The sequence below is a fragment of the Passer montanus genome, unplaced genomic scaffold, assembly GCF_014805655.1.
Source record: "Passer montanus isolate IOZ18808 unplaced genomic scaffold, ASM1480565v1 scaffold26, whole genome shotgun sequence".
Taxonomy (NCBI): Eukaryota; Metazoa; Chordata; class Aves; order Passeriformes; family Passeridae; genus Passer; species Passer montanus.
In genome coordinates this window covers 1,173,241-1,185,320 of record NW_024367261.1, presented here as the reverse complement: position 1 = coordinate 1,185,320, position 12,080 = coordinate 1,173,241, and the positions used below count along the sequence as shown (strand labels likewise).

Below are 12,080 nucleotides of genomic sequence, written 5' to 3'. Positions count from 1 at the left end.
TACCTCATCCCAGCTCAAGAGACACTATGAGCCCTCTTTCTTCCAAGAGGACTAGTTTTGTCTCAGTGAGAAGCCTCCATGGAACCACAGTTCCTATCAGGCCACAAAAAAATTCCTCTGCTTTCTTCCTCACTTTAAACATCATCTGAAATGGCACATTTTGTTTGGAGCTCATTATTCTGCACAAAGTAGAAGTCCACTGATAAAGATCTTCTTGTAAAGATTAATAAAACTTGTACCTCCAGCTTGTAACAAAGCCCTGAGAGCTACTTGCTGATTCTTTCTAGCTCTGTGGATCATTTGCAGGGGGCTTGGAAATGGGCATTGGATTGTTCCAATATATGCTATCAAAACACAGTGTGAGGGCTTATAGTGACTTACATCAATTACTAAATATCTAATCTGAAATACTGCAAAACTTTTGGAGACTTGAATAGGTACAGCAAAAAAATCAGTTTCAATAGTCCTGGTCTAAATTCTGTGCCACTTCTTTGATGAGGGAAAATTCAGTCACCTTGTAGGAGAAGTGTCTGTTACATTTTCTGGGTGTGATTTGTGCATGGTTCCAGGACTTATTTATGTCTGCTCTTGTATCAAAAGTCTGTGTAGGGTATTGCTACCTAAAATACAGTTTCTGCAGTGCTTTTAGGATCATCTGGCTCCTCTCTGCAAGAAATTAATTTAACAGATTTTTAAGCATCACTGAGCATCACAATTCATTTTTTCTAATTGAAGTAAATGCTAAGAAAAAAAGCTTCTTGAAATAGTGCTGGAAACTCTGAATTGAGCGATGGTGAGTGAATGCAGACTGGGGAGAGGCACCTGAAAGAACAGAACATGGTTGTTTATGTATGTGTACCAAGAGTATGTCCCTATCACTGCTTCTGGACAATGAGACATTTTTAAAGTTATTCCCACTTTTCAAGGTGGGAATTTGCTTATATCTGAGCTACAGCCATCAACTTGTGGGGCACTCTGTTTGGCAACAGGACAAAAACTCCTCACAAACTGCACCACTGCACCATTTCTGAAGATGATACATGAAATTTGAGCATGAATTTTTTCACCTTTTCCTTGGAAAGAAGTACATGTGGAATCAGGAATAGTGTCTGAGCAGGTGGGCAGTGTGAAGGAGGTAGTGTGATTATCTGCAAGTGTATGAGAACAATCTGTCAGGGATGTAATTGGAGGGTACCTTCCAAGGCACCCAAGCCAGATTTGTTCAGGTCAAGAAGTGTGTGTGTGTATATATATATATATATATATAAAACAAAAAATTGCAATGCTAAACAGATATATTAAAGGCATTCTTCCAGCCCAAAATACTGAAAGCATAAGGCAAGCTAAGTTTTCAAACAGGAAAAGAATGAATTACTTTCAGAATAATGATTAAAGGAATTGTGTGGGCTGAAAACATCTTTGAGGATTTGAATAGCATAAACCTTCCAGTGCCTTCAAAGGTGCTCTGGGATCTACAGAGTTATATTTAGTTTTCTGTATTTTTTTGAAAAACTATAAGGCAACTCAGTGTTGTGTCTCCCTTGGCTTTCCCACATGCAGTAAGTGGTACTGACAACTTATCAGCACAACCAGTGCTAAGACAATGGAAATATATTCTTCTTTTTTTTCCCTGAAGTGATTAAATTTAAACCAGAAAGCTTATCTTTTCTTCCATTGTAAAGTAAATTTCTCCTGGTTTGTAACTATTTACCTTATTTATTTACCTTATTTACTTATTTACTTATTTACTTTTCAGATGAGAAATACCTTGCCTGATTTATAATTTACAGTTAAGGGTACTATGGGAAATTCTTTTATACAAGATGAAGAGTGAGAGGGAGGAAGCAGGAACACATCAAGTAATTTTAAGGCTGGCCTAGTAAATCCAGGTCAGGTGGCCACCAAGGGAATAGCTTTGAAACCAAATCAAGGAATTGGTTTTGATGTGAGCAGATCAAAAGAGCGAGAAGGGGTGAATGTCATTTACCCAACTGAGTTCAATTATCTCAGTGTTTCCAGTGTATGTCACAAATACAATGCAAATAACAGATAACAGTAATCATCATAGGTAACAGATGGGAGATCTTGATGTCTTTACTAGGGTTGTAATGAATGTTTATAGAGAGAAGAGCTCCAGGTCTATATATTTTCCCTGGTCAGTTAGTTAGCAGGTCTGATTCTCTGCATCACATTCTCACACCATTGTTGGCCTGGGAATTGCAGTTCAATATAGTTAAAATTAATGATTCCCTGCTTCTCAACTGTCTAGCCTACAGGGACTTGTTTCTTCCGATAATTATTGTCAGAGAGCACGTGAAAGCTCTCTGGAGGGCATGGTGGTGACAGGAAGACCTTCTTGCTAAATTTTGCAGGCAAGTCCAGTGTAGAACAAAGGCAAATATCCAGCCATGTCCTGGAGAGCAGGTGATCTCCCAGGTAACCTGCATGGACTCACACCCCTCTGTTGCTGCTCTGGTGGCATCCCTAGAACAGGAGTAAATTGAAAGAGCAAATATTTACAGGAATGATACTCAAAAGGTAGTTTGGACATCTGTGCCCAATAAATACGTATTTCCAGCTTTCCTTCTCATTTATTTTGTGGTAGCACCTAGAAGCCTTCAATAATGCCCTGGCCCATGCTGAGGGTACTGGGCAGGGGTTGTGCACAAACCCAGCCCTTGCCCCTAGAAGCTCACAGCCTAAATGGAAACAGGGGAAAATTAGAGGGGAAATGGTGTAGTAGAGAAATTAAATCAGTTCAAGGGAAAAAAAAAAATCAAAGCAATTTTTTAGCTCGAAAGCCACCTTTTTTCCAAGTTACTCATATAATTGGCACTGGCCATGATGAGAGGAGCAGTTAGTGATAAGATTGCTTCAGATGCCTTTTTTCTTTCCTGTGTCTCCCCTCAGCCACCTCTTTTGACATTATGATCAAATCGAGCGAGTACATGCGTGACCTGCTGGAGCAAGCCTCCTTTCATTTCTTTGTGACTGCGCGGATCAATGAAACGGGGAAGATTCTGGCCGTGCAGAAGGCGGTAATGCTGGATATTCCCGCCCTGCGGATCAAGGTAGCTCAAGGTTGTGGTGGAAGGAATGTGTTCCCTACAAGGGTGTTGCATTGACTTGTGGGGTGGAGGAGTGTGTGTGTTGATGCACATTAGAGCATCTAACATGGACCTTACAGAGCAGTGGCTGGCTGGAGGGTGTGAGGGTGTATAGCTACATTTTATAGCGCATTGAGCATCCCTATGTTGAAGAGACAGGTTGACAGCAGCACTGGTAGGGAAGAGCTGAGATAATCTCAGTGGAAGAAAGAGGGGAAAAGATCTGAGAAAGCTGATGAAACTCAAAGGGTAAGACAGATTACTCACTCAAGTCCCTCAAGTTCTTTAACTACTTCAAAAGTCTATTATGTTTAAAGCAACACAGCACACAGGCCTCTTGATGAAGAGTGAAGAACACTGCCATTGAAGTGATTTTGCTGGGAGAGCTTCCACAGGTATTGTGGAAAGTTTCTCCAAACTTGAACGGGCAGCACTGATTCAGAACAATGTCTTAGGACCTCAGTGCTTTGCTGCCACTCTAAATGTAATCAGTGGTGTTCCGTGAAAGCTGGAGCGTTTCTGCAGATAGTGGTGTGGTACCTATGGAAACGAAGAGTAATGTCTGTGATACTACAAGGAGCCTACGTTGTATGGCAAAGACAAGGCATTTTAACTTAACTGGGATTAATTTAACAAGCCCCTTTAACTGGGATTTAAACTTCTCAATTCACAACTGAGCATCCAAATAAATTGCATTAGTCTCAAAAGCACCAAGCCTTCATCTGCTTTGAATGATGGAATTTGGATATGCTTTTTTCCTAATACTAGAAAAAAAAAATCAGAACAATGTTCAGGAAACTTTATATAAGTATGAATACAGCTCTGTAAAATTCAGGACCTTGAAAGAAATCCAACTTTTCCCCCTCTATATATTTATTTGAACTAGTGCTCAGGTTTCCATATAATAATTTATGTAGCAAGTGCAAAACAAGCTTTCTTAGAAGCGGATCAAGACTGCATCAAAATTTGCCAACAAATCTACTCTGTTTCATGGTCGTTAGAAATACCATGATGTTCTGATCAGATAAATGTATTTTCAAACAAAATATTTTTGAGACTAAGCATTCCAGAGAGGAGGTAAACAAGACAAGTAAAATGCCTATCTTCAATAACCAAATTTTAAAAATAAAGAATTCTTTCAATTCAATACTTAAACAGAACATTTTCTACATCATCTCAGAGTTTCAACTTCAAAATAGTTTGAAACTTCCTCTCTGCTGTTCTGAAGAAAGGATTTTTAACATATGGAATAGACTGTTGTCCAAAACCTATGTTTCCAAGTAAAACTAAGTTTTTCTCTTTTCTGTTGCTTTGAGATGTATGAAAATACACTGAAATTTTAAAAGCTGGGTTTTTTAAAGGGATGGGGGTGGGGTGTGTGTGCATGTGTGTGAGCATGTATTGATAGAGGAAATTTTGATGTATTGTTTTTTAATGAAATTTAAGATAGTTTATCTGTTTAGTTTTCTTGTGAAGTTTGTTCGGTGGGTGTGATTGGCAGACCAAATTTCTTGATGTGAGAGTGAGAGAGAAGAGTCAAAAAATTAATCTCCCATTACGTCGTCAGATGAACCTTTGATCTTTGTCTGTTGGTCTAAGAAGATTGGCAGACTCAACAGTTGAGGAAATTACACAGTATTCTAACCTTGAGATCAGGTTACAAAAATAAGAGCAGCAAATACATATCATAGTCTCAGCTGCAAGTCTGGGACTTCAGGATGATTTTGATTCACACCCAGTGATCCTAAATGATCAATTGAAATTAAGATGTTATAGGATCTCTAATTGAGCCAAGACTTCTGAAAATGCCAGTGATGTCCCTTTACATATTTAGGTGGCCAAATGCCATTGAGAGCTTAGTTGTATCTCCTCCTTTACTCCAGTTATTTTATTGGGTTTTGGCAGAGAGTAATCCTTTAGATCAGAGCCTATGCAGCTTTTTGCAAATGTCATACTTCCTTAAAGAACCACTTTAAATATATTGACAAGATACTTGATTTTCTTAGTTACCTTTCTCAAGGCCCTTTAAATCCATTGATGGACCATGAAGTGGGCTGGAAGATCTGCCAGCCATAAGTTAAAAACCCTTGCCAGAGCAAAATAAGTATACATTTTCTGCGAGAAATACTGAATTTCCAGGGGGATAAAGAGACCCCAGTCCCCATTCATGTAGCTGTTGTTTAAAAACACATTTCTTTGGAAGTTTACTATTTTCCAATGCAAAATATATTGCCCTTTTGCTTACACAGGGTTTGGAGGAAAGCTGGCCTTCAGGCCTCCATAAGGCACATGTGCAAAGTCAGAAACCCTTCACAGCACAATAAGAGAATGCAAAAGCAAGGGGAAGATGGGCATGACAATTTTGAGGGTGTAACCATATAACCTGGTGTTTCTAATTTAGGGTAGTCAGACCTGACCTTCTCTTCTGGAGCTTATGTCCTGAGCAATCCCTTCAGTGCTGGTGGGGAGCCTGAGAAGGTGGGCAAAGTCTGGGAGAGAGGCCCCATCAGCTGGGCTCACCCTCATCTGGGCCCTCAGCTCCAGAACTGTAGATACAGATTTCTAGTTTTCTGTTGAAATGAGGGCCAACCTCTTGATCTGCCATGTGGTTTGAGGGAAAATTACAGTGGATGGAAAAATGTACCATCCAACAATTTTGTTCTCACTAGGTTTTCTTTCCCTCCTGCAATTTTGCTGTGTGCTCTGTTCTTCTGCCTTGCCTGTACTGTGTGTGTTATTATCAGTTTCTGGTGCATTGTCCTTTCCTTGTCTTGCAGACCAAAGGTGAACTGGTAGCTGGTAAAGAAACATCTGTGATTGTGGAATTCACCAATCCTCTGAAACAAACCTTGGAGAACGTCACGCTCCGCCTCGAGGGACCTGGCATGCTGAGAACAATAAAAAAGCAGTTCGGGTAGGGAAGAAAGCACAACCAGCTGGGAGTTTGTCCCCTGCTTGCTCACAGTAGGAAGCTCACAAGAGACACTTAACTAATGCTGTGCTGAGTAATTTAATTCAAACAATCTCTCTGTACTTTAAAATCCAATACACAGGGGAGCTATAGGTCTCAATAGTCAGTAGAAGCCGGGCTATCCAGAGTGATTGTGAGAGCATTTCATCTGCTCAGTACCAGGGTTGGAGGAATTGGCAGTGTTTGTGGGTAGTTGCTAGTGCAGCTCAAAGTTTACTTTTTCACTGTATTACATTATTTTTAGCACTTGACAATAGCACCTACAAGCCGCTATTGCAGAGAGGAAGATTAATCGTGCACTTGAAGTGTTTACTGCCGCTCACTCAGCATGTGCAAATCGAGTCCTGCGCTGTTTTTCAGAAAGGGCTTTTCTCTGCTCATGTTAATCATGATTATACAAGACGTTCAGGTACCTCAGATGATCTTTTCAAGCTCATGTCAAGACACAAAATGTGTGTTGTTTGCAGAGTCTGCTGGCATAGCTGCGGTGTGTGTGTGAGTGCACGGCTCCCCGAAGTAGCTCCACTGCACAGGGCTGTCCTGGCACACAGACATGTTCCCAGCACAGGGCACTCCCAGATCTGAGGAAAAGGAAAGTCACCTTCATTATTCTCAGAGTCACACCTTACACTGATACCATGATACCCCTATGCTAAGCAAGTTGTAAATCCTCTTTCTGTTTGAGTTCAGTGTTATGAGCTTAACATTAGCCAAGGGTATATAACAAAGAAACTTGGAAAATTTTGAGGCTATGGGCATCTATGTATTTGGGCTTAGTATCTATCATTACCTGAGCTGATGGTCCCCAGGTGTGTGTAAAAGGAGTTTGAGAAATTGCCTCTGCTTCAGCAGCTGCATAAATTGTCAGCATCCTCTGCAGCCGGCAGGGGAAGTCTGATCCTGACTGCACCTGGGACAGGGATAAAAAGATCAAAACCAATCTCCAGAGTAGAGCTGATAGAAAAATAACCATGAAAGGGCAACATACTGTGTTTGCTTTGTGCACAAGGTATGTCACAGATGCTGCTGAGCATGACTCAGCATGGTCCACAAGAGTTACACAAGTTGTGGCAATAGCCCTCATTGCTGCCCAGCTGTGCCAGCCTCCCCTGTTGTTCTGCATCCTTTTCGATCCAAAAGCTGCTGGGGACTGCCCTCACCTTCAAGGATGCAGAAATTATCAGGTGCATCAAAGGCACAAGAATTAGGGGAGAAAAATGACTCACAGAACACACGTCATTTTACTTAGAGTCACCATGTTTTCCCCTTTTCAGTAATGCCCTTGGCAACATTGAAAATGGAAATGGATCAGCTTAGTCATTTTAAGATTTAACTTCTCTGAGATGAATGTAGGATGCAGGTGCTACACATGGAGGACAGAGCAAGGAGCAGTTGTAGTTTATTTAAATAATAATCACATTTATCTCCATGCATTCAAAATGATAAATGGCTCCAGTGTGATGATGGCTCAGCATATTATGCAGAATCATTCATCACTTAGTTCTCTCCTAGTAAAATCAGATCAGGGTGGCTTACTCCATTTGCAAAGAGAATTGAACACATTCTAGGTTTTCCCCACCCTTTCAACACTTCCCTGTTTTCCAGGGACTGTTACATATGGGATGGAGCTTTTACAGTTCTATGCGGGGATAAGGTTTTTGGCCTCAGTGTACTTTTCAGTTTTTCTGTATCACTTGAGTGGCTCCAAAAAACTGATCACGTGTGACCTAGATAATACAACATTATTCTGGCAATGCAGTGGCTGGGGGGCTTCAGTCTTGACCATTCATAAAGTCTATATATAGATAAAGATATTGATATTTAGCTATTAGCCTCAGACAGATGAGGAGCTTGAGTTATGGAAAAGCCTTCGGCGGCAGCAGCAGCTCTTACTCAGGGCATAGTCTTTGCATGACAAATGAGAATTAACCAGGCAGTGATGGATAGTGCTAAAACGATTATAGCCAAGCATACTTTCACACTAGCAGGTAAGTAATTTTGGGTGTTTCTACATGTCAGAGCTAAGCTAGTATTAACATCTGTAGAAAGAAGCAACTTGTTTTAGAAACAGGACAGTAGAGACACAGGAAAAGGCAGGTTTGGTTTCCCAGCTCAGCTATTTTCTTCCCACACGTGCACACACATATACACATATATATATGTACTGAGATGAGAGCAGTATAAAACAAACATGGTAGTGCTACCCTCTCTCACTGGAGCCCTGCAAAGCTGTGGCCCAAAAACCTTCATCCTTAGAGAATCTGGACCCCTCAAGAAGTCTGCCCAGCAGACTTCTATGATTACTTCTTCACTTTTCATTCAGATAATCCCTTGCAGATAATTCCCATAAACTCTGAAAGGTATTTTACTTTCTTCAGCAATTGAAGTCATTGGTTTATCATGATTCCGTTTTAGTGGTCATCTGGTACCTGCAAACCGACCAGCTATAGGAAACAGAATCTCTCTCATTAATAACAAAGATAAAAAAAGGGAAAACACTTGCTGGAAGCAGTCTGCACATGCTCACATCAAAAATATGATCTTTCTCTGCTTTTTTTTTTTCCTGAAAGTGGGTACGTGTCCCAAGGTGCCTCTATCTGTGTATGCAAAAAGGAGCTGGAATACCTCATTTTACCAGGGGCAGACTTGCACTGAAACAAATACTCAGGTGGGAGGATTCCAGGCTAGCTCATTTAGAGCTAATTAAGTTTTCCTGTCTTGTGGAAGCTTGTGCTAATCCTGGGCAGACATTTCTGTCCTGACCCTGGCATATGACATGGCACCTGAGAACCAAATCCTACCAGATGAGAATTTGAAACAGTGACTGAAATATAGGCTTGCTTTGCTCTCACTTTGCTCAATTGTTTTCAGTGAATTTAGAATCCTCTTATTTAATGCTGAGGAAAAAAAGAATACATTTTCATAAATAGCTCCCACAAGCTTTTTCCATTGCTTCCTTTGGAGCAGTTTTATCCCAGCATCCACCAAACACAATCAATCAATCAATAAATATCAGCCTTTAAAATCTGCACACAGAACTTTGTGAAAGCACTGAGAAAACACAGAAACCCAATACCTGAGGCTGTCCATGCATCTTAATTGTAGCAAAAAGTTGAAAATCAAGAACAGTGCAGAGTGCCGTTGTTTTATATATGAGTTATCAGGACTCATACATAATGTAAAAGAGTAACCAACAACAGCAAGACTGCCAAGAATATTTTGGCTTGTTTGCATGGACATGAAGAAGTCATCTGAAGGGGCCACTGAGGAGATCTGCTGATGGCAGGGTAGTTCAGGGCAGGAGTGATTGAAGTTTGCAGAAGAATGACCTGAACACCTGGACTTACCTAACCATTTAGGAAATCACCACCAGGCTATAGGCTATAATAAACAGGAAAGATGGAATTATAAAGTAGAAAAAAAAATATATGTTAGATATAAAGAAGGTCATTCTGAAGGTGATCATGAGAGGAAGTGACAGGAGGCAGAAGAAAATGGATTCATTTTGGAAATTTAAAATTAGCCTGGAGGAAAGGCTAGAAAAGGCTTTAACAGGGTCAGTTTGGAGAGAAATAGAAGATGGAGAGAGTAATTTATATGACGTTTATGAGAATGAGTGAAACATAAAAATTTGAGACACGTTATACTATCTACCTTCAGTTTCTCCAGTTTTGTGCCAGGCTGAGAGCACTGGCTGACTGCAATATTGAAACTTTTCTCTTTTTTTATTCAGGAGAATCCCGATGAACTCTACATTGACCTGGGAGGTAAAATTTACCCCACTGCGACCAGGTTTACGGAAGCTGATTGCAAGCCTGAATTCTGATGCTTTGAGGCATGTGTATGGTGAGCTGAATGTCCAGATTCAGAAACCATGAAACAAGGTGCTGCCTTCTTCTCTCATTTAGCTATTTTTTTTTAATATCATGGTAAGGGGTGGCTGATGGAGAGGTATAAATCTGCTTATTGTTATTTTGGTCATCCTTCTGCTGAAAAAACTTAATAAAACAAACTAATTGGTATGACTGGGGAGAGCATAAAAAAGCACCTGGATGCTGAATGATTTAAAATTAGCTATATATAATTAAAGGCAATTCTAGGTCATATTATTCCTGTAGCTCACTTGTATTTATGGTCTTTTCCATTAGTGCTGCAAGGGAATTTGAAAAGCTCCATTCGCCAGAGTAATCTGAACTTTAGTTTTAATTAAGGCCTGGTATTTCACTGAAAAGGGAAGGGAAAAAAATAAAGAACCCAGTGTTATAAATTCTTAGACTGTATTACACAGTGTTGTGGTAGATCATTCAGGCTGCACTAGAAACAGGTATTTCTAGCTAAAAGGGTCTTCTTTACCTTACAAATTAATAGTGTTGTGGTTAGTGGAGAGCTCACTTTGCTGGAAGCATCTCGCAGGATGTTTTATCTCTAGAATATTCTCAGCCCCTTGTTTTGTCTTGCAGCTTCCCTGTGCTTTTTCTCCAACTCTCTGATGTGTGCAGACACTCACACAGATTCACTTCCTACCCTCATCAGACCCCATATGCAGCTGGTGTGCTGTTCCTCTACTTTGCTGGGTGAAAATCCACAGTTTTTCTGCCTCTGTTCAGAGTTTATCACACAAAACCTGCACTTGCTGGTCATATCTCTCGTGTAAGACCTGTTCTCTTTTCATCCTTCTCTGCCTTTTTTTCTCTCCTGAACCCACCCTGTAGACCCGTCTCCCACATGAGTGTGTCAGGAGCGTTCGCTGCCCCAGAGCAGTCCAGGCTGGCAAGTGGGATGGAGGAAAGAGGAGTGGAGCAGGGACCCTGTGGGTCTTCTCCTGCCAGTGCCACAAGCCTAGCCAGTGTCCTGCACTGTAGCTGGGGGTGACTTTAAAAATATGGGCATGAGTTTAGATTAAATGGTGCCTGAAAGTTCCCAAGAATCATGGCTAAAGCAGAATGAAGACCTGTTACATGAGTAACCCCAGGAATACAGAGGGGCAGAAATCATTTGGGAAAGGAGTAAAGATGTATCCTGAGAGTCAGAAACTTAGACAAGCCACAGCAACTCCTCTCCTCTGGTCATGGTGTGTGTGTGTGTAAGAGCAGATCAGGTATTATTAACAGCACAGGAGAGCCTGTTCTTCTAAAGTTAAAAGGAACACCTTTCTCTTCAAACCCTGGGGCTTTACTGCATGGCCATGTCATTTGGTGGTCTCAATGAAAAGCAAGGGAGATGCCTTCCTTCCCTTCTGCTCCTCTTGTTGCTGCACATTGCCCATGGCAACTCCTGTAAGGCCTGTAACCAGCTGTTAAGGTCTTGGGAGAGGAGAAATGCAGCTGCTCTTTTTACTAAAGCATGGGGAAGAAAGAAAAAATTCATACCACCTCATATAGTCTAGGAGTACCCCAGGATCCAGTAAAACCAGAATTGGGGGGGCTTTCACTTCAGGAATGGACACGCTTATTTTGTACAGCTTATGTGACTACATCAGAAACATTGCCATGTCAAAGTCCTGTGGGGTAGAAGAGACTGAACAATGTGTTGTCAGTGCAAGGTGACAATCTGTGTTAGATAATTAAGCAGTCTTACCAATCTCTACATATTTTAATAAAATTATCCATTTTGTGCTCTTGCATATAAACCTGCTTTCTATTTCAGGCATTTTATAAATACAGTGTAATAAGAATTCAAAATAAAGTGTGTCTGGTTGCACTTGTGTGTTGTATTCTGTAGTTTGATTAATTACTTCTACATAGCAGCACTGTATACACCAGTTGCTGCATCTTCATTGTAAAAATTACAAAATGCACTTCTGAGCCATGTGTCTTTTTTGGTGCTAAGGAGAAAAATTTATATTTATTTAAATGAAAAATAATATTACAGGATAATTTTTACTGGTTTCCTTAGATTTTCCTTCTGCTTCAACAACTGGCTACCTAATGAATTGGAGAAGGTGATGATTTCCAGAGAACATCACTAGTGCCAGGAAAAAGAATCCCTGGAATTTGTTTTAA

General features: G+C 40.6%; 1 protein-coding gene across 2 annotated transcripts in view; it reads left to right on the top strand.

The window, feature by feature from the left end:
- F13A1 (coagulation factor XIII A chain) overlaps positions 1-11,778 on the top strand; it is a 59,336-nt gene extending 47,558 nt beyond the window's left edge. For both annotated transcript variants that reach the window (XM_039712084.1, XM_039712085.1), the window contains exons 13-15: positions 2,911-3,071; positions 5,885-6,021; positions 9,812-11,778. In XM_039712084.1, the coding sequence (XP_039568018.1) occupies positions 2,911-3,071; positions 5,885-6,021; positions 9,812-9,956 (443 nt within the window). In that variant the 3' untranslated portion in view covers positions 9,957-11,778. The remainder of the gene's footprint in view (positions 1-2,910; positions 3,072-5,884; positions 6,022-9,811) is intronic.
- The last annotated feature ends 302 nt before the right edge of the window (positions 11,779-12,080 follow it).